Source organism: Labrus mixtus, chromosome 2 (genome assembly GCF_963584025.1).
Source record: "Labrus mixtus chromosome 2, fLabMix1.1, whole genome shotgun sequence".
Lineage (NCBI taxonomy): Eukaryota > Metazoa > Chordata > Actinopteri > Labriformes > Labridae > Labrus > Labrus mixtus.
In genome coordinates, this window is record NC_083613.1 from 14,282,554 (window position 1) to 14,305,670 (window position 23,117).

The 23,117-nt window shown below is 42.9% G+C and overlaps 1 protein-coding gene across 1 annotated transcript in view; it reads left to right on the forward strand.

Annotated features, from left to right (window-relative positions):
* helz (helicase with zinc finger) overlaps nucleotides 1–23,117 on the forward strand; it is a 61,327-nt gene that overhangs the window by 16,770 nt on the left and 21,440 nt on the right. The window contains exons 8-19 of the mRNA XM_061064261.1: nucleotides 49–247; nucleotides 1,228–1,335; nucleotides 1,475–1,616; nucleotides 2,633–2,788; nucleotides 2,890–3,160; nucleotides 6,429–6,555; nucleotides 6,668–6,880; nucleotides 9,163–9,293; nucleotides 11,568–11,747; nucleotides 14,397–14,498; nucleotides 15,640–15,818; nucleotides 21,523–21,641. Coding sequence (XP_060920244.1) covers nucleotides 49–247; nucleotides 1,228–1,335; nucleotides 1,475–1,616; nucleotides 2,633–2,788; nucleotides 2,890–3,160; nucleotides 6,429–6,555; nucleotides 6,668–6,880; nucleotides 9,163–9,293; nucleotides 11,568–11,747; nucleotides 14,397–14,498; nucleotides 15,640–15,818; nucleotides 21,523–21,641 — 1,927 coding nt within the window. The remainder of the gene's footprint in view (nucleotides 1–48; nucleotides 248–1,227; nucleotides 1,336–1,474; nucleotides 1,617–2,632; nucleotides 2,789–2,889; nucleotides 3,161–6,428; nucleotides 6,556–6,667; nucleotides 6,881–9,162; nucleotides 9,294–11,567; nucleotides 11,748–14,396; nucleotides 14,499–15,639; nucleotides 15,819–21,522; nucleotides 21,642–23,117) is intronic.

Consider the following 23,117-nt stretch of genomic DNA (forward strand, 5'->3'; position numbering starts at 1 on the left):
AGTACTCCTTTAAGCCCCAGTTCAGCACTCTGTTTGTCTTTGCTGTAGGTTCCTGGAGCAGGGCCTGTGTCGGTATGGGGCTCAGTGTACGTCGGCGCACTCGCAGGAGGAGCTGATGGAGTGGCAGAAGCGCTACGCGTCGCGCCTCATCCGCCTAAAGCAGCAGCAGGAGAGCAAACACTTCACCGAGAACTACATGGAGACGCTGATCGAGAAGTGGATGAACTCCCTCTCCCCAGAGAAAGTGGTGAGTGAGCAAGCCATCGAGAGAAAAACAAACTTACAAATATTGTGCCAAGGCATGAGATCTCCTCCTGGAACAGCTACACAAGAACACATATGTGATGAACTTTGAAAAGCCTCTCTAAACTTTGTAAACCCCAAACCCACCCTGACGTTGTTAAGCTGGTCGGGTTTTGTTTGCTTAACTAAACCCAGGAGAATTTCTTCTTCGATATGATAGTAAAAACGATATGGATACCTGTCTTTCTGCAGCAGTCACTAACATAGCTTATGCAACTTTATGATTTATCAAAGGAACTTGAATAAATTCTGTGAACATATCTGCAGACTTGTGAATGATGACAGTCTGCTGTGTCTTAGTTGTATGAGAGCTGCAGAGTTCTGACCGAGGTAAAGAGACACTCGGAATGGACAGGATGAAATTCTGCATGTAAACACAATTCATTCCTCTTTGTTCTCAAGAGTCTTAACTGCTGATAAACAATCAGATTTTGCTTTGTTATCATTATTGGCGCTCGCCTCCTCCTTCCCCCGTCTTTGTCACTAGTCCACTGCGCTTCTCTCTCTCTTTTAAGCCAGCAGCAGTGTCGGGTTTCAATCAATCAATCATCATTATTTGTATACGCCAATTCATAACAATTGTTATCTCAAAACGAGAGCGGGTAAACGACCATACTCATTGTTAAGAAAAATGGGATTGGGGAGATGGGATCTGATACAGGAAGGATTTCTCCTTTGTTTTCCTCGTGGTCAGAGCAGGCCGTGCATGAATGAGGACGGCGCTGGTTGTGGGGACGACACAGTCCGATGGTGGTGGCTGGGCTTCAGGGACATCGGGCTTAAAGATGACTGTAGATTTGTTCTTCTCCCCCTTGAGCTTTGGTCATAGAGTTTAAATCGTTTTAAGTATCGAAAAGTATCGAAGCGTCAAATACTTTTTATAGTGCCTGACGATGATTGTGTGTTTTTTAAAATCTTTTTCAGCTAAGTGACTATTTAGAAGGTGTGAATGTAGAAACCAGCTCCGGCCTCTCTGTGACCGTCACCACTAAAAAGTCCTCCCACTCCTGGACCTTCTCCTTACTGTGCAAGGTAGGCAAAAAGTTGATTTCATGAACGTAAACATAATGTGTTGATCATCTTTGCCAGTCACACTGAAAAATGAAAAAAGTGCTTTGGTCTGAACATCTGTGCTTTCTCTGATTATCTTCTCCTCTGTCTTTCTGACCAGCCGGCCAGGAAGCTGTACAGAATCGCCCTGCTCTACGATGCCCATCGACCACACTTCTTCATCACAGGTGTGTCAGCAGGAGAGCGGCTGCAAGCCCTCCCCGCTGGCTGCCAAGAGTGGACTCCAGGAGAGGAGACAGCAGGTTCGTCTTGAGTCCACATTTTCTAACCAGGGAAGGGAAGGTCTGTTAGGATACCGTGGAGTGATTTCACACATGCACTTCACAGCGGGAGACCATCTATGTCGGGCAGGAGGGGGGCGGGGGTTTTGAACTGAATCAGAATAACAAAAGAGCAGGGAAGAAAATTCTGGTGGAAAGAAATCATAATGCAGCAGTTTAAGTACATGCATGAAGATCCCATCGGTTGTGTGCAATCTATGGTTGTGCACTATTTGCAGTGAATTTACGTCACTAGCCCCTTACAACTGTGCGAAATTCTTCTGATAATATCCTGCTGTGTTCTCACATCAGCTCACTCCGACTTTCACTGGGAAAGATACTAGGAGGCTGGCAGGAGAAACTCCAGATAAAGTCAGCTGTTTGTGTTCACACATCCATCTCACCCCGACAACTTCAGGAGTTTTGTGGAGGTCTGAAAAAGCTAATATGAGACGCATCACAATACTGGATTTTCCGGCAAACAGAAAACATAATGAAGCGGTTTGATCCTCTGCTGCTTTCACATATTCACTCACCCTAACATCATGCGGAAAATTTATGAGGCGATTTCTGGGTAAAGAGACGGGGTTAAAATATTTGGCTGTTAGAGCGCAGTTTGTGAAGCAGCTCACCCCGAAAACTTCAGGAAATTTTCAGAAGTTCTGTGCATGTGTGGCAACACCATGACCCGGTGAAACCGAATGTTTACAGGCATTGACTACAGCGATGTTGCTTAGGATGCAACTGTTCTTACATTTATGTATTTGTGCGGTTAAAAATGTGATTTTTGCCACGCCCAGCTGCACTCTGCAAATTTTAATGATGTTTCTTGAATTGGGTTTTAAGTTTCTTCATACATTTGTCTGGCATTTGCAGGCTTCTTGAAATTGCAACCTGTGTTGTCCATAGTTTGCCTTCCTCTTTATATGTGATTAATTGAATCGTGTTATCTTTTGCTAAGCTTAATGAATTAACTCTTCCCTTTTCTGTTCTTACAGTGGCAGCAGACAATGGCCTGGACCACTGTGTCTACAAGGTGTCAGTGGGCTTCAGCACAGAGATCTTTGGTACCTTCAGACAGACCGCTGTGTTTGACTTTGGCTCCGAACCTGTGCTGATGCAGCGGATCATGGTGGATGCAGCCTCCATTGAAGGTATGCTTTCTAATGCTCATTTTCTGTTCAGACAACATTCGGTTTAATGAGTAGATGAAGCTATAAATGTTTTCTGCACCCTTCTCGTCCTCTTTTCTCAGACCTAGAGCACCTGATGGCGGCCAGGCAGCAGCTCTTGATAACGGCAAAGCGCTGGGACTCGTCCTGTAAGACCATCGTAGAGTTTGTCCCCAATGAAACGATGGCTGACCTGGAGCGCAGCCTCCTCTCCCGCTATCAGATCCCTCTGTCGGCCGACCAGCTCTTCACCCAGTCGGTCCTGGACAAGACTCTTACCAAAGACAATTACCAGGCCCGACTGCACGACCTGCTCTACATAGAAGAGATCGCACAGTATAAGGAAGTCAGCAAGTGAGTTCTGACCTAAAAAAAATCAGCTTCAACATAAAAATGTATATAAGGGAATTGAAAAACCTAAAAAGGATATTTAAATACTTAAAGTAGGGATGCACTGATGCATCGGCTCAACATCGTATTGGCCGATACTGGCCCTGGTGACACTCATCGGCACATCATGTTGCATGAGCCGATGTCTGTAGCCGATGTTTATTTGTTGTGCCAAATGGATTTAATGCTGGCATCTATAACCTCTGATTCAGATCAGAGATGTTTTATTGGGTAGATGAAATCACCTGTTGGACAAACTCTGACATATTTTCAGTTTCAAACGAGAGGAAATGTCGGCATTTTGGGTGTCTTACACCAAAAAAAGTCATGAAACAAACATCGTAATCAGCATTTGTCTAAATAGTTATTTGAAACATTGGTATCGGTATCAACATTGATTTTTCCAAGGTTAGGTGGCTTGCTCAAGGGCACCCGGCAGTGTTCAGGAAGTGAACTAGCAACTTCACCTGGATCGAAACACTGATTGGTCGAACACTTGTCCAACCGAATCAATGGAAATTTGAAAAAAAAAAGACCCATATCGTCATCTTTAAGAAACGCCTTTATTTTATAATTCTTGTTTGACAGTTTCCGCCCTGCTGCACGTCAGCCTGAACCTTAAGCTAGCAGCAAGCAGACATTAGCAGGCCCAGGTTAAGAGGATGGATTTGATATGAACTTCCTCTCTAGGGAAAAAAAGCAGTGGTGTGGAACTATTTTGGACATCGACTACACCTTGGCAGACTGCCCAGCATTATTTAAACAACATTTATGGTTCTTTTTATGTTGTCAAAAGAATCGATTTAATATTGTATGGTGATATAAATGAGGATAGGTTGAGCTAGCCCCCTTAACGATTAAAAAAAAATCCTAAAACACCCAGGGTGACGGTGAAGGGAAGATAACATAACCTTATATGACACCATAAATATTTACATTTTACAAGGATTCATTTTATTTAAGAATAACTATAATACGATAGACTTGTATAGTGCTTTTTCTGAATACTCAAAGACACTTAAAAACAACAAGAAAACAATACAAAGAAGAAATAATCTAAGAGAAGGAGCACGACAACAGACCCTATCTGCAGCTGAGTGGTGTTAATATTTAGTATGTCAACCCACCACAAGGTGTCAGGCTTGACCTTCATTAGGGGGTTTTGCTTTGTGTTAGAGAGAGAGAGAGATGGAGAGCAGGCACACACACACACACACACACACACACACACACACACACACACACACACACACACACACACACACACACACAGCTTGGCTTTCATTCCCAGTGCAGTTTAATGGTGTGTGTCTGAGGTGATTCCTTCGAGGAGGGGAGAGGTAACAGTTTTGTCTTCCTGCAGAATTACACTTTTTTTAAAATTATAATTGCACGTTTTTTGCTTCTCCTTTTCTTTTTATCTGCTGTCTCTCCCAAACGTGATAATGACTTCAGATTAAATTACAGTCAATTCAAACGCTTCCAGTTCAGCGGCTCCCCCCCCAACGGATGTGTAGCATATATGAGCTCTCCTCTCTGCTCTTAGATCTTCTGACCTCATGACTCGCTCTGTCACTTTACTCGCTAAGGGATTAAACTACAGATGTCTTCGTCTGCGATAAGCAAACGTTCTTTAAAACTTGCGGCATTAAATGTGCACATGAATAATCTCGCCACTTATTAGGCCATATATGGGAGCGGCGGGCAGGCTTTAACAGACTTCATGTCTGATCGACTTTCAGCAGGGGGTTTCCAGTTTAGTGTGGGTTCCCCTGCAAGAAGCATGCACATTTAAATCTGCAAATGCATAAAATTCCGACCTAAAACTTAAAGTAATATCCCCATTAGATTTTCTCCCTGAGTGATATAACACTAGATTTATTTCTTGCCTCATGAGAGTGACTTCTTCCTGCTTTATCAGGAAAACATGAGGATGCCAGATAGTCTGAAGAGAACAAAATGTACTTTGCTCTGTCAAATGTTCATCCTCTCCATGAGTCTCACCACAAAACGGATGCAAAACCATAACAAGAGAACCACAACAAGAGTTTGTTTTAGTTTTGACTACAACTCATCTCTGCTTGTCCGTCATCTGTCGGAGTTCATCACCACAATTTCCTGCTGTTTCATCATCTCACATCCAGCTATCTGGAACAGATATCGAATATTTTCCCCCAAAGAGCTTCATTTTATGAGCATGGACGAGAATGGTACCAATGCTTAAATCAACATATTTAAACTACATTTGGCTGCTTTGTCAGGTTTCCTTTGGACTTTAATTTAACCACTAGATGTTGCATTTTTAGGAGACATTGTGAGGCTTTTTTATAAAACGATGATAATCAGCAGTTATCATGATACCAGAATTTTAGACTTAAATAAGTTGGTAAAGGGGTGCCGGTGGACTAGTGGTTATATTGCGTCCGTGAGCAAAAGGCTTTAGTCCTCCAAGCGGGTGGCTCAGGTTCAAATCCGACTTTTGGCTCCTTTCCTGCAGGTGGCATTCCACCCTCTCTCTCTCTACCTTATTTCCAGCTCTATCCAATGTTCTGTTCTCCCCAAAAAATAAAAAGTAAAACAGACGACATCGCATTGCTCCTATCCTCGCTTCCCTCCACTGGCTCCCTCTCCGTTTTAGAAGTGATTTTCAGATTTTACTCATCACTTTTTAAGCTCGTCTGGGTCTTGCACACAGCTGAATTGTTGACCCCTTAAGAGCCTCGACCTCAGATTCTCAAGTGGGACCCTTCTGGTCATTCCAAAGTCGAGACTTTGCCGCCAGGGCCCCTCGATTTTGGACCTACCTACCTGAGGAGATGAGGCTCGCAGAATCAGTAGCCCCTTTTTCCGACGCCGTCATCACGCCTTTGTACATTCATATTGATTCAGAAGAACGGCACGGCGGGAGCTTCACATAGAAACACAGTCAGTCATGCACGCACACACAGCGCTCTCTCCCGCTCTGCTGAAACCATCTTGCCTCTGTAACACCTCTGTTAACACCTCAGAAGACGGTACAGAGTTGGGATCACTTCGTCCCCCCCCCATTACGCCTGACATTCAGATTGAAGGCGAAACACCACAGGGGCGGGAGCCGTTGCAAAGACAAACATTCAGATTTTGGATCTTGGTTGAAGAATTCTCACAATATAATATTCCTGTGATTGCTATGTTGTTGTTTTTTTAATTCATGTTCTTCAACAGGATAACCACACATCTTTGTTTGTTGCAGGTTTAACATCAAAGTGGCTCTGCAGCTCGTCACCAGTTTTATGCTGACCGGCATCTCTGTTGGAGCCAAGTACGCTCAGAACGGGCAGCTCTTTGCACGCTTCAAACTCACTGAAACACTTTCTGAGGTAACCAGATCTGGTTTCCAACGTTTCCCTTTACAGTTTGCTTATTGTTGACACGTAGAGCCATGTGGAGTTAGTAAGCCCTCCTGAAGTTACCCCTTTTCTCTTCTGTCAGGACACATTGGCAGGGCGGCTTGTGATGACCAAGGTCAACTCTGTTTTGGTGCTGCCGTTGGGCCGTGAGGGTTTCTGCAGTCAGCCGCCTCCCGGGGTCAAAGAGCGGGTTTATGAGGCTGTGATCGAGGAGAAGACCAAGGACTACATCTTCCTGAGGATCTGCAAGGAATGCTGCGAGGAGCTGGGGCTAATTCCTGACAGAGAAATACAGGTAGAGACCACACAAAGTTACATAAGGCGTCTTTTTTCCTGCTGCAACAACCTGATTTTATATCCGACTTATGGAATGATCTTTGTTAATAAAACACAACAATATAAAACAATCAAAACAAACGGAGTGGGAGGTTAAAATAAAGGATCACAGGAAGGCTATAAGAGCACATAGCTTATCGTGCTGCAGTAGGAAGCTTTTCTTGCTCTCCAGGTGGGCGGTTTCTTAAGTGTGTGACGTCACCTGAAAGCTATGTATTCGTAGGTACTGTAGACTCGCATCATTTCATTGCGTCAGTATGGAGCTGTCAATGTTTTTTTTTGCACTCTCAGGGCGTATGTTTCTTTACAGTCTACTCTCACTAAGCAATCCGTACCCTGCCTAAGCACGCTTTAAGTGTGGACGGAGACTCTCCCGCTAGTCCCTTTTATTTATTTATTTTTTAATCCGTCTGTCTTGTAAACTAAGCACGCTTCATGATGACGTAAAGCCGTGCATGTGTTGTATTAAGACGTTCTGTACAAGAGGTGGAGTAGAGGGAGTGCAGTCCAGCGAGGGGAATGGCCTAATGTGAGTGCGCCCAGAGACTTTAGTTCAGGATTTTATCCATCTTGATAAAAAACTTTTAAGGTGAAAGGTTTCATTATTAGCCCTGGAACAAAAGATGACGATCTTTGCAGGAGAACGAGTGTCCTCATCCGTCTTTTAAAGCAGTGACCGCACTGCTTTTCATTAAACGGCTACACCTTCAACTGCTCGGTTTGATGTGTGTGTGTTTTTTTCTCTCTCCCCTTGAGACTGAATGTCTTCAGATGAAGCAAAGCTCTTTGTTAACAGTTATCAAAACAACCCTCGTCCAATCACTGCGGGAGCATAATCTTCTTATTCTTCCTCATACACTGCTCCTGCCTGCTAACCCACGCCGCCGTTTCATTTCCCTATCTCCTCCGTTGGTTCAATAATATTCCACACAGCCCTGAAGTTTTGTACTCTCCTCGCTCTCCTCGCACTGTCTTATCTCAGACTTTTCCTGCTCTGTTATTCATCCTCCGTTTCTCTCTCTCTCACTCTCTCTCTCTCTCTCTCTCTCTCTCTCTCGCTTTGTCTTTCTTCCTCACTTTCTGTTGTACTGAGTTCAAAGTTCTTTTTCACATCTCATTTATTTTTCTCTGTCTTCGTCAGATTTCCACGCTCCTACCCTGAAGTCAGAGCACATTTTACAGAACACCTGTTAGGAGCCTGTCGCTGTCTTCTGTTACACGACAAGGCCTCCAGCAGTGGAAACACAATCTGAGCAATTGCATAAAGAAATGGTTGAACCAACGGATTAAATAGAAATGAAAATGGCCCACAGCTTAACAAGAAATCACAGTTAAAGAAGACAGCTGTTCAACCTGCTCAGCTGTGGAAAAAAACTATGCAAACTTACTTCATGCAACTATTTCTTAAAGGTCACATATGCAAAATACTCAAGGTAGCTCCATTTCCTCCAAGCAGTCTGATTCAGTTCGGCTCGGCTCTGTGCGCATTTATTGGCGTTTCCACTGTCAAAAGTTTGGATGATACCAAAATAAGAGATCCATACTGTCCTTATTTTTTGCAGCCCTTCTGTTGGGGTGCCAAGCGTACCATTCCGACCCTTAAGGGTGGAGCCAGACACACTGCAGTCCGCTGATTGGTTGAAAGACTCGTCACTTCCTGTGCAACAGTGCTAATAAAGGACAAACGCAAAGCAAGCTATGTCTAATTATACCGTGGGTTTCGAGAGAGTAATTTCAAGGGTGTTTTTCCGAAAATGGCACTGCCCCATAGTCGACCTCAGAGGTGTTGACCTCTGCTGGACATTCTTTATTGTTGCCTTTTTTTTTTTTAAACTGTATTTCCTTATTGAATTTTTGGGCGGGTTACACTGTTTTGCGCTGCTATGATGTGATTCTATCATGCAGCTGATGCGGCTATTGCTAGCAGGCTTACACTTGTTGCCAAGTAAGGGTACGGATGGCTGTGGAACGCATGCAAGGCCAGTACCAAACTGGACTGAACCAAACTGGACTGCTTGATGGAAAGGGGGCTGTTGTAAACCAGAAATGGAGGACTTCCTGTTGATCCTGCTTTTTGCAGCCCTTTTATCTCAAGACTATTTCCATGCTTTGAAAGCAATGCATTGCTTTGACAGTATTGTTGGCCTGTAGGAACATAAATTACAGTGGGCAGAGAAACAGTTTTTTTTGTTTTTTTAGTTGTTTGATTGCTTCGTTAACTCTGTCATACCTTTGTGTCAGGTGGAGCTCCAGTTCCAGCTGAACAGACTGCCGCTCTGTGAGATGCACTACGCCCTGGACCGCATCAAAGAAAACACCATCCTTTTCCCTGATATCGGCCTTGTACCCACAATTCCATGGAGCCCCAACAGGTGTGTATTCCAACATCACAGACATTTGAGGTTTTTTCTAATTTTTTTTAGCTTTTTGCCTCCGTTGGTGTAAGTGTCTGAGAATAATTTATTTGTCAGAGTATAAAACATACACATTTTCCTTTAAACAAATCAGAAAAAGGTAGGATCCGGTTACATTCAGGGTCTAGACTTCAATGGCCAATTTAAGTTCAGATGGAGCCACTTACCTGTAAAGCAAGTGAAGCGCTCACAACTGAGGCCAGCTGTTGCTCACAGATGCACCGCAGAGCGATTGCTGAGACTCAAAAAATAGGTCAAGTTTACCAACAACTGAGGCGGAGCTGTGATGACAATTTTATGATACTGGTTATCAATGCAGAAGAGTCATTAAACAACTCCTAAGCAGCTAAGAAATAAGGTGTTATGGAGTGTAATGTCTGAAAATGTTGTCCCCTAAAAGACCGTTAATATGCTAACCCCAACCCGACCTCAACCATTTGCTGCATTTTATCCTCCACTCTCCTCTCCAAACATGTCCTGCCTATCTTCACCTGTCCTGTCCAAACCCCCCCCCCCCCTGTTTTTTATTCAGCATTGAAGAAATGCTCGATTGTGTCATGCTGTGTGGAAAGGAACTTTCTTTCATATTACAGATAATGATGCTGATCAGCTGATATTCAACATTTATGAGAGGCAACATTTAACACCATTGAGACAGAGAGAGCGATGATGTTTAAACACAGCATGTGCTCATCTTAATGCAAAGAAGAAAACTACAGAAACTTGTCTCAGGCTTGCACATCACATCAGCCTGACAAATCCCCTGACGAGGGGAGGGGAGGGGAGGGGCACCACATCAATTTGAGAGTTGACCGTCTACCCGCCACCTTGCTGACTTGGCGGCCATTCAGAAACTCTGGCAGCTTCTCCAGCTTTGTATTATCTCTCAAGTTGGACAGGTGAGGGGAGGGAGCCACTAATCTTTATTGACTAGAGCCAAATATAATCCTCAGAGGGGTTTTTTCAAAGCTGCATCTTTAACGAGGCTCAAGATGATGATTGGTGGACACTTTTGTTTTAATTGGAATTTGAATAAGTGAGTGTTTCATTAAATGTGGGCCAACGAGTGAGTTTAGCTGAAGTTTAAGCACAAAGTTTCTGTCTTCCTCTGAATGCTGAAGCGCAGTGTGTTGATCTCGTTTGGAGTAAAGTTGGTTTCCTTCTCATCCACTGCCCCTGTTAAACACACACACACACACACACTCTGTAACACTGAGATTTCTCTCAGCACCCCCGACCTTGTCTCAGTTGGAGCTCAATCAATTGGTGTTGGTGGATTCCCAGCCTGTGAGGATGATTTCCTTGTAATGAGGACAGGGATGCTAGAAGACAGAGCACACAAACGCGACATGCGCACTTTTCATACGCATTTGAACTCACATATGTGACTCCATCCTTTCTTTAAACACATACACCCACCCCTGTCCAGTCTTTAAAGTATGTTTTTTTCTGTGAGGTTTCTGTATGTCTGTTGCAGGTTAAAGGTCACATATTGTCCTCTTCTTTAACAAGTTTAAATAATTCTCAGAGCTCCTCAAAACATGTCTGTGAAGTTTCTTGTTCTAAATCCACTCTGATCCTGTATTTGATCATGCCTATAAACCCCTCTATTTCAGCCCTGCTCAGAACAGGCTGTTTCTGTGTCTGTACCTTTAAATGTAAATGAGCTGTGTCTGACCACACCCCTCTCTTGAAGTGCTTGGGTCTGCTCTGGCTTTCTTGCTCCATGTCCTATTGTTTATGGTGAGAAGGCAGACTCAGAGGACAGAACAAACACCTAGCTGTGGGAGTGTCACCCACCTGGGAGAGGGGTTACTGCCCTTTGTGATGTCATGACTTTTCTCATCATTGGGGGGTTTGTAGATGGACTGGAGACCCATATTAGTGTTAGAGAAACATGGTGAAGTGGATTTTGAATAATATGTGACCTTTTAAAGTGTGTCAGCCATCTTTCCTTATCTCTATATTTTTATTTTATAAACATAATCGTGGGAGTTGTTGTCATGTTAAATAAATGATTAGCTAAGGTTATTCCTAAAGCTATAGAGGAATCTGGTGGACAATGGTGGCCGTATTTGTCACTAATATTCCAAGTGCTTTTGTGGTTATAACTCAATTCTTTATCTAATTTCTTGAAACTCGCTACCATGGAGCACTAATAAGAATAAATCTGTAGTTTAAGTTGATCTAATGTTTCTCAAAATAATTTCCTCACCCTTCCTCTACCCTCAGGCAATGGGACGAGCAGCTGGATCCCCGTCTGAATGCCAAGCAGAAGGAGGCCATCCTGGCCATCACCACACCCCTCACCATCCCCCTGCCCCCCATCCTCATCATTGGACCCTACGGCACTGGAAAGACCTTCACCCTGGCCCAGGCTGTCAAGCACATCCTCCGCCAGGATACCAGCAGGTCTGTTTGAGTGTTTTTATTCCAGATCTGTTGCGTTATTTCAACATCTGTGGACAGTTTCTCGTCTCCAGAAAGAGCTCTTCATGATGTCTCTGTCTGCAAAGCATTTTCTCGATAACACTGATTTGTGATTCGTCAAGAATCATGAAATGGCTCGAAGCACTGGAGTGTAAACTACGACGCGAATTCAGCATCTCCAATATTGATCCTAGTTTGAGCACGTTTCTGCTCGTGGAGCTTATTAGAAACATGCAGAGGCTTTTTAGGTCGGGTACAATCACTTCTATCTGAACCACTTGTCTTGCCCGCTTCCATCGCTGCAACACCTGTTGGTTTGACCTGATAACTGCTCTCATATCTGGCAAACCGAGGGGCGTCCAAAACAGCACTGTGGGGGTCGCCTTAAAACCGCCTACCTTCTCTGGTCCAAACAAATCCAGAGCATTCAGGACCAGAATCTAAAGTTAGAAGGAGGACATACTGGCTGCTGCATTGTTGTCAGAGAAGCCAGCACTTCAACATAGCATGTTTCCTTAATGTCTGATCATATAGTAAGGTCACTTTATCATTTCACTCACTACACATCTTACTGATTGAACCTTTAATCACAGGATTAATTAGTTGTGTGATGTCTGATCATACATCCGTTCATAGCTGTGTTGTAAACTAGATGAAAAAACAAGTCAAAAATGTCATGGGCTTTTGATTTGTATTCTTTTATTCATCTGAGGGATGAACGCTTTCAAGGATAGATCAATAAGACAGTCTGCCCTCTACCGAGAAACACACACACACACACACACACACACACACACACACAGAGGTGCGTCCATCTTTGAATACATCTCTTGAATTGCAGTCTTTCCCGATTACCATAAATCTCCTCCTGTCGCTGTTTCAAAAGCTTGTAAGAAATGATGATGCGTTCAGAAGCGCATCCTTTTTGATCGTCACGTTATGCCATCGACAAGAAGCTTCCTTCAAGAGCTCCTCACATGCTGTGAAATTTGATTCACTGATTCACAGAAAAACCCAAACTTTGACATACAAAACGTTGATTGTGATGGAGACAAGCGGAAAGAGGGGCGAGACGTGCAGCTATATGCAGAGGACAGAGGTGTACAGGGTGATGCAGTAAATCTACCTGGAATGTAGTCGGTCTTTTCTTGTCATTAATTTAAAGGTTTGATGAAATATTTCACTCTCCTCTCTACGATGCCAACCAATTCACAGCTTTGCATGTTTTAAACATTACTGAGATACTGTTTTTCTCTTTTCTCAACGATACAACAAAGAACCGTTTCATCATTTATGAAGGTGTAATTGAGTGTTAGTGATGGAGTGTGTTTTAAAGGAGCCAGGGGTAATGTTGCTGTGAGCAGGTGTGTGTGTGTGCCTGGAATTTGCATCAGCCATAAAAGCTGCGGAGCAGGAGGGGAGGTCAGTGAAAGGGCGTGAATGAGGTGTCAGGGGACGCTGGGATGTGCAGTGGTCTCAGTTTTAGCTCGCGGGCAGTGGCAGCCTTGGGTTTGACATTTAAAGTTTTGGAAAATATTAAGCTGCAAAGTGTCAAGCTGTGGTTTCACCGTGTGGACGTGCATGTGGCATCACAAGATGGCGAAGAGCGCTGGTGATTTGGATAAATTTGTTTCATTTGTGGTCGCTGAACGCTGTCTAGTTTGATTATGAGCACATTTCCTGGGCTGGAATGGACCGTTGTCTTCTCAGTCATTTCAGTAAATTTCACAGTGTTGTGTACAAAACAGAAAAATACATTTCAAGATGATCTTTCTTCAGCATTTGTCATCGTTATCTAGCTCCCTCGCTGTGTGCAGTTTCTTGTCTTTTTTCTGGTCTTTATGAAAAATGAATGCAATACCTTGGACACCTTCCGCTGCACAGATGCCGACATTCTGTGTTTTTAATAAGGGAGAGTGGACCGTGTATATGTTATGTAAAAGACGTCCTTTGAAAAATGTATAGAGATACAATATTCATCACTCATCTCACTCTGAATCCATTTAACATACTATCTATAGGATGAATTATAGATACTTTAAAAGCCAAGACAAGGGGAAGTAACCCTGCTTGACTGCTGCTCCCTGCACATCACCCTGTTAAATCATGACAAAGAGGATGTTAGTGTTGTAGTCAAGAGCACACTAACAGAGACAAGACATACCTGAGACCGGGGTGCTCCGAGACAAGACCAAGACCGATACAGGGCGAGGCCGAGACAAGACCAAGACATTTGGGGATCGAGACAGAGACAGAGTCAAGACCAAGACCAAGACAGGGCGAGACCGAGCCATTTAGGGATTGAGACCAAGTCTTTTGCCAGGCCGTCGTTGTAAATAAGAATCTGTTCTTAATGACCTGCCTGGTTAAATAAAGGTTAAAAATAAAGTAACCAGGGGAGACCTTCAAAAAGAAGACTGATTTTGAGTACTACAGCACTAGAGGTCGTATAGATGTACATATACATATTATGGTACATGCTAAATAAATGTTTTACTCACAGCGGTATCTAATCAAGCCTTAATGTTTGCCTTCATGTTTCATGTCTTCTTGAGAACTTTAACCCTGAGTACTGCAGCTTCTGTTTTCCGTACCTTTTGACTGACATTTTCCCTCTTTTTGTCTCTACAGGGTCCTCATCTGCACCCACTCCAACAGTGCAGCTGACCTCTACATTAAGGACTACCTCCATCCTTATGTAGAAGCAGGCAATCCGCATGCCAGACCTCTCAGGTATGGACGCACATTTAAGGAGATTGAGACTAGTGATGACTTGGGTTGTCTCGATACCAGATTTAGAAACATTAATTAGTATATTGATACCACAGGACTATCAGCATGTTAGCATAAAAGCTCATTCTTTGAATAAAGTTAAAGAATCCTGCTTCGTAAAAGGCCGATAATACACATGAACTCCAGTCTGGATAAATTGAATCTTTGTATTCAGGGTCTGTAGCCTGTTATGTCAGCTGGGACCCTCCGAGCATCTGTGTGACACTCGCTCATCTATACATCGTCTGGATTACTGATTAGAAAGCCTGCAGCCAGAATAATACGTCCATATTATTCTGAGGTTGTTGAGTGGTTTGGGGCTGCCCCCCCGAAAAAAAAAAGAGTGACAGGCAGAAGTGCGACCACAACAACTGGGCTGCACACACTCACAGATACACACACAAAATTTTAATTATTAAAAAATGCAGGCGAACTCCTGCACACTGTCTGAATTGCACAAATACTTTGGCAGCGCTTTGAAATGTTGACCAATGGACTTGAGCTTGTATAGCGCTTTTCTAGTCTTCTGACTACTCAAAACACTTTTGCACTGCAGGTCACACCTACACATTCACACATTACTGTGTAAAGTCACCATCAGAAGTAATTAATCACATTCATACACATGCACACGCCGCTGACAAAAGCAGCAGGAGCAACTCTGCGTTAATTGTCTTGCCCAAGAACATATCAAACATGTAGCTGCAGGAGTTGGGGATTAAACCCCCGACCTTCAGGTTGAGAGACGACTGACTCCAACTGAGCCACTGCCCCTAATGTACTTGTCAATGGAGGCAGTGCTCCCTCTTTCTCTCTGTAGCTGCATTCTTAGTTAAACATAACTGAAGATCAGCATCCCAAACTATAATGCCAGCTTTTTTTATGATTGGATGTATTCAGAGTATCAACAAACCAGTCATAAAGAGCATACCTGCAAGCAGAAAAGAGCATGACACCATCTCAGAGTGTGCATGATGATTGCACTTATCATGTGATATAAGTGTCAACACCTCCACTTGCTTGCCCTCGATTAATTTTTCCAGATTATTTCCCGCTGGGTTTACTCACCTACTCACCCTCTTGTTTTTGTCCTTCTCTGCAGGGTATACTTCAGGAACCGCTGGGTCAAGACGGTTCACCCAGTGGTCCAGCAGTACTGTCTCATCTCCAACACACACATCAATTTCTCGATGCCCACAAGGGAGGACATCCTCAGGCACCGCGTGGTGGTGGTCACCCTCAGCACCTCCCAATACCTCTGCCAGCTGGACTTGGAACCCGGTGAGTCTTATTTTAAAGTTTATTTACACATCATGTTGAGGTTGACAACATTTACAGTTTTCATTTTTGTGCCAATTCAATTTGAAACCTGATGATTAACAGAATGATTAAGAATGGTTCAGGCATGGCTTGGGTTTCAGGTACTGATTGCTTAGACCAGTGTTTCTCAAATGGGGGTACGCGTACCCCTAGGGGTACGTGGGAGTACTGCAGGGGGTACGTGACAAATGTCATAAAAAAAAAAGTTGCATCACAGCAAACTAGTGGTGTGCGAAATAACGATCTTAAACCGTGAAGGATTTAAACGTGTTGAAAATCTACCAAAACAGGGAGATCGTACAACGGAGCTTATGTGTTCATTTTATCATGATGCAGCTTATGCTCCTGCACAGACGCGTCTCCCCCTCCCCTTCTGCTCAGCAGCGGAGTGGGATGCATCGCCCAAAAACGAAACTTAGAGTTAGACCGTAAAAAGAACTCCATCCCGGCTATATGCAACTGTTTGAGATATTACCGATATGAAGATCCAAACCAACAGGATGCAATAAAAAGTTATCTGAAGAGTTTGCAAAGTTAAGGTTTGTTGTTTGGGCAGCGACATAACAAACCCTTAACAAGCCCGAGAGAGGTTAACAGTCTCCAGAGAGGCTCCTTCAGGTGTCTATGAATGCCAAAAAATATGTTAAACAAAAAAGTCTGTCTGTCGCTGTGTTAGCCCTGTCATTGTGTGATCGTGTGGTTGACTGCGACTAGGTGTACCCTGCATATTGCCGATGACTGCTGATATCAGCGCCAGTCCCAAATGAGATAAGCGGTATGGATAATGGAGGGATGGACGGTTACAAATATTGACCTGCGTACCCCAGACTTTTCTATTTTAGAACAGCTGAAGTCATTTCCTGTATTAGCTTTTTTTTAAATCCCACATGACACTAGAGAGGGCAGCTTGGCTGTCATTTAACTGGATATATCTATGTTGAAAACCATGGCAAAGAAAGCACAACAGATCTGAATAATGTTGTGAAAGTAGCTACCAAAAGAGGTTTCTCCAACTTATCATCAATTGATCAGATCACAAGTGGACAGCTCTACGTTTCCTCGTATGCATGAATGTGCCTGGTTTATTTCAACACTAGTGACCAAATTAAGAATGTAAGTAAGGTAGTGTTTGTATCTGGTCTGATATTCAACCCCTGGATATACATCTGTGAATATATTGATATGGTTTTCATGATTTCATTACTCTGTGCAGACACAGGTTAGTGCATTCTGTCTCCTGTTCTTTGGTCATCCCCGGGGGCTCTAATATCTTGTGTTGGCAGGAGCTCACCACTTAGTGAGGGATGGAACTCATTTAAGGGGTGGAAATGACAGAAAACAAACCAGTTTGTCATTGCGGGCTAATAACCGGCTCTAAAAATGTCAGCAGAGGGGTCTTTGTCTGTTGCTTGGGAACACCATCTGCCTGTTTCTAATGTACTTTACATCATTAGCCCCACTCTCCACGTTTCATCTTCCCAGCTCTCCTGGTGTTCCACGGTGTGATGAAAATCGGCAGCAAATGAGGCAGCTGGGAGTCAGCGAGTCTTTTAAATAGCAGTAACAAATCTCCCACCCACCCCCCAAAAAAGGGTTAAGCTTTTATGTGTTGGTTTTTCCTCCTTCTTTATGACCTAGATCTGGGAGAGAAAACTGTACACATGGTTTGGTATGAGGAGTTTTACACTTCTTTTTTTTTTTTTTACAGAATTTGATTTCCATCCTCAGGAGTAAGACTGCAAATGTAATGTTAAATTCAACCCAACTAATGGAGGTCAAACCTTTGCAAACTACATCAGGTATTCATTCATTGTTACAGGTAAAAGAAAAATACAGAAACCCCCCCAAAAAAGTAAGTCACACCTGCTACAAGACGCAGTCTGTTTTATTTTTTTAGAATAAACACAAGATACTACCCTATGACCATTAGTTGCCATGGCAACCAAAACAGCATTTTTTCCCTAAGACTGTACAAAGAAAGCTCCAGGTAGTGACCACGCTGATACTACCTGCTCTACCACATGGCCCTCCACAACTCAACCGTGTAGACCAATGGGCAGCTAGAGCCAGGACATCACCGAGGTTGTCAAATGGTTTCCACTCCCTTCACCAGCGCTTCGCCCAATTAGTCCCATGACACCTTGGGAAGGCTTAACAGTTTACTCTGGCGTCCCAGAACCACTCCCCTTAATTCTAGCTCTCACCGCTTCTATATCTTACCTGCTTTACAACATGGCCGCCACAGCCCAAACAGCATCGCAACCTTCAACAGACCCAGGCTCCATGCATGCCAGCTCCAGGTAGTGACAAAGCTGACACTACCTGCACCACCACATGGCCCCCTTAATCAGAATGCAACTATATCTGATGCCAACATTACGAATGAACAGCAAAAACATGATCCATATCGTGTCATGAGTTGAGTGTATTGTTACAGCCCAAACGGAGGTATTACACATCACAGATGCCTTTTACCTTGTGAAAAGGCTGCGAGAAAATAGTGAGAGACTGAGTGTGTGAGGTGACGGAGCTGCCATTTATTATTAAGCAGTCATCTTTCTCCCAAATCCCTTTCATCTGCTTATTATCCCTGCCTCCGTCTTTCTTTGTTAACTGTTGTTTCCAAAATTCAAACACCGTTATAAGCCGAGGACTGATAGCTACAATAGAAATCTAATTTGGTCCTCTGTTTTTTAAGATCGGATCCCCCACAGCGGGCGGCTCCAGCATGTTCCAGGTGTACATTAAGCCTTGTGTTTTCATATCGTCTCTCCGTCTACTGGGCCCTCGTAAAGACTGTCCATCTCTGCCTCCTCATCTCTACCTCCCTGCCTGGGGAAACATTCCCATCCATAATGATCCATGTACATCATTTGTGAGCGTTTGCGGCCGTTACATATTCATGCCGATCGAAGTAAACGAGTAAAAGAAGGTAGGATGCAGCGGGGCTCCTGTTGACTTCAATTTATGGGAGAGGTCAACAAAAGTGCCTGGCCTCAATAATTAACCATGTGATATAAAGGGGTAGCACATGGACATGACTTGAAGGCTGCATCGTTGAGCGAGTTATATTCAATGAAAAAGCAGTGAAGGAAAGCACATAGCAGGGTTTAATAGTAATGCTTGAAAGAGTCTCAACACAGTAAATCACTGTGCAGCTTGGGTGCTCATTCATCCTAGAAATAGATTACTCGAGTGCATGATTTTAAGTATATGCTGTTATCCAGAAATTACTCATGTGGTAATCGTATGCACATTACACTTGCCTCTGGAATATGTGCGGCCTTTGTGACATCTGATGATCTCACTAAACAACCCAACAAATCGTACTTTTAGAAGAAAAAAAATCTCATAATGGAGAAGAAACATCGGTAACAAGCGACTGGGAAAAATGTGAAATGCTTAAAAAAGCACACCTGATGGAACATCTCACAGCTAATAAGGTTAACTGTCAACAGGTCAGAAACATGACTGGGTATAAAAAGAGCGTCTCCGAGAGGCTGAGTGTGAAGTTAAGATGAGGAGGGGGTCATGCTCTGTAAAAGACTGCGATGGAATAATGTTTTTTTTTTAATATACACTCAAAAAGAATCTGTGGATTTCATCGTCTACAGAACATCATATCATTTAAAGATTCAGAGAATCTGAAGAAATATGTGTATGATGGACAAGGCAAAAATAAACAATATTAGACGGCCCTGCATTTAAAAAGCGCTTCTTCAGTGGCTTCAGGTGAACGGTTCAGTCTGAATTTTTTTTGAATTTTCTCCACCTGTGCACTTCTTTTGAGCGCACGTACAGAAAGTTTGATGAGTTGCTCTACAGCTGTAAAATAATTTCTCACTTCATAAGCTTTAATACATAAACTCAATTATACACATTCTGCAGAAACTGGTTTTGAGTGTTTGCCTTGTTATCAGCACAGCAGTAGGAGAACACTGCAAGCAAATCCCTCCAATGAGGTGCTGACAAAGCTCATAGGGAACATTGGTGTGAGGCTTTATAGTTTGGGGAGGGGGGGAATCAATGTGTTTTGCAGGCACTTGTTCAAAGGTAGATACTAAAGAGTGAATGTAGCCTCAATTCAAACTGCTCCTCCTCTTTTATTTTATTTTGCCAGCCCACGTTTCCGTCATTTGTTTACTTTCTGACAGCCCCCTGCGTTTATTTAGTTATTTTTCTAACTGTCACATTTCATAACTGTATATGCTTTCGTGTGGAAATGGCGTTGGGGCTTCAGAGGCTGTTTGCTGGTTGTTATTCAGCCTCCCTCTTCCCCGCTCCGTGCTCCAGCTCTCATTTGCCATGCCGTTTCATCCCCTCCCCTCATACTGCCGAGCACCGTTTGAGCTTTTTAAATCAGGGTAAGACTACTGTTCAATACTGTGTCCATGAAACCCTGCCTTTGGAGCGCAGGCCTGCTTAGAACAAGGGGTGGATGGCACATTAGTGACAGTTAGAGCATCGTAATGCTCCTGGTGATATTTGTTAATGTGTCCATGTACAACAACAATAGTAACAATGATGACATACAGAGGTCCAGGCTTTTGTAAGAATCACCTTGTTTTGAGAGTTTCACCGGATTTTATTTGATTCGGATTCATTTTCAAATCCACACTCATATTAGCAACGTCTTCTACATTTATTTACAGAGAATACTTTAATCTGATAAAAATATATATATGACATTGATCCCTTTTTGATATTCTTTCCATCCTACAAACAGTGCTGGTACAGTAATTCACTGAACACAGACCAACATTTGCAGGGAGTCTGCTTTGTGTTGTGTATTTTTCAGATTATTTTGTTTTGGATTTTATAGTGTCAGTCATTGTGCTAGCAACTTAATTAGGACTTACCTAACCCTAACCCTAAGCAACATGTAAAAGTATGTTTTGATGCAAGGCTTTAAAATCAAACATTGCTACCTTAAAATCAATCCTATAACAGATTGGAAGCCAGTCAGAAGCTATACCTGGGCTGATATTGTCCCTCTTACTTGAGCCAGTCAGACGCCAGGCTGCAGCACTTTGAACCAATTGCAGTCATGACTTGAGATTACTGGCTGATCCAGGTGTACAGGGAGTTACAATAGTCGAGGTGGGAAGAGATGAAAGCGTGGATTACTAATTCTAAGTCATGAAAAGAGAGGATAGGTTTTAGTTTTGAGATGGTTTGAAGCTGAAAGAAACGGTGTTTTGCTATTGTTCAAATGTGAAGGCCGAATCAAATATCACTCCGAGGTTCTTGGCGTGTGGCTCGATGAGGTAGGAAAGGTGACGTAAGCTGCTTGCGACTGGTTTATGGCTTTGGAGGGGCCATATAGAACCACATCCGTTCTACTTTCATTCAGTTGTAAGAAATGTTGGGCCATCCAGAATTTGATGTCTTCCAGTCACTGTGAAATAGAATTGAAGTCTGATGGAGTTTTTGGTTTTATGGGTAGAAAGAGTTGTGTATCATATGCACAATAGTGTTAAGAAATGTGCTTTTCCCGGATTTTACCAAATGGGAGCATGTAAAAAGGGAAAAGAATGGGGCCTAGGATGGAGCCTTGAGGGACCCCTCAGGATAGATTAGCTGTAGAAGAAGTGGAAATGCCTATGTTCAGAGATAGTTCCGATAAAATGAATTTTCCTGATTTCCCCCCTATTTGTTTTTTCAGGGTTGTTCTCTCATATCCTGTTGGATGAAGCGGCCCAGGCCATGGAGTGTGAAACCATCATGCCTTTCGCTCTAGCTAGCAAGAACACCCGCGTAGTGTTGGCTGGAGACCACATGCAGGTGAGTTTGGAGAACCATCAAGGACAGAAAGAAGTCTTGTAATTTGGATTTAATTTTGACTTCGATGTAGCTGCATTTTTCTCAAAATAAATACTGTTTCACAAACAGTTGCAAAATTGAAATGCACAAAAGCGTCCTAACTTCGGTTGAATTAGTGACACCTGTTTTAATACCAAGGAGAAATAAATAGAAGTCCTAGGCACCATAAATGGGGTATTTTTTTTTTTTTAATGACCAAAAGCGAACTCCTGCAAAGTGTCTTAATATCACAAATGTGTTGTATATGTGCTATCTCTGTTTCGTCCTTTTTGCCTAAAATATGACTAAAGATCTGTTGTTGTTTTTAAAGCATCATTACTTTTCAATATGTTCAATCATGAAAATAACAGATTATTTTGTTTTCAAAACACATGTTATTATAAAGTTTGTTTATTTTTTTAGACATTTTGACAACTTTTCTTTCTCCAATCTAATCAAACTTTTAGAGTTCAGTCAAATTGAGTGAGGCTTCTTTTCTCGCTCGGTTTCTTCTTTGAAATTGTCAGAAATACAGCGCCTTTTATCACATCCAGTGTCTGAGGAAAATGTCCGGGTGGGCATAGTTAGGCATTGGGCCTGCACATGGAACAGAAACATCCTTGACTGAGGGAATGAAGGCGTGAACTCTATAGTCAATAGAAAAGTGGGCGACAGTCTCTTCTGTCACTTCTCTCTTCTATACTCAGGGCTATTTTAATTATGTATTTCAATTTTCCTCTTGCAGTTTTGCCTCTCTTTTGATTATGGCTGTCAAAATAACATGTTAATTTTGACTCATTCTTTATGGAAAATAAACACTTTAAAGGTCACATATTATGCAAAATACACTTCACCATGTTTTTCTAACACTAATATGTGTCCCTAGCCTGTCTACAAACCCCCCAACTATAAGAAAAGTCCATCCTCTCCGTCTTTTGCCTGCTCCACTTTTCAGAAAATGTGTGCTCAAACAGGCCGTTTGGAGATTTTCCCTTCATTACATCACAAAGGGCAGTAACCCCTCCCCCAGGTGGGTTACACTCCCACAGCTAGGTGTTTGTTCTGCCCTCTGAGTCTGCCTTCTCACTGTTAACAATAGGACATGGAGCGAGAAAGCATGAGACACCCAAGCTTTTCCAGAGAGGGGCGTGGTCAGACACAGCTCATTTACATTTAAAGGTACAGACACAGAAACAGCCTGTTCTGAGCAGGGCTGAAATAGAGGGGCTTATAGGCATGATCAAATACAGGATCAGAGTGGATTTAGAACAAGAAACTTCACAGACATGTTTTGGAGACCTCTGAGACTTATTTAAATTTGTTGAAAAGGAGGAGAATATGTGACCTTTAAGATATGTATGCATATAGTCACTCACTACTACATAAGGTAGAGGTTATACATGGATTTGCTCTTTGCTGTTTGTGAGTCTCCATTTTTCCCTTTCTTCAAATACAAAA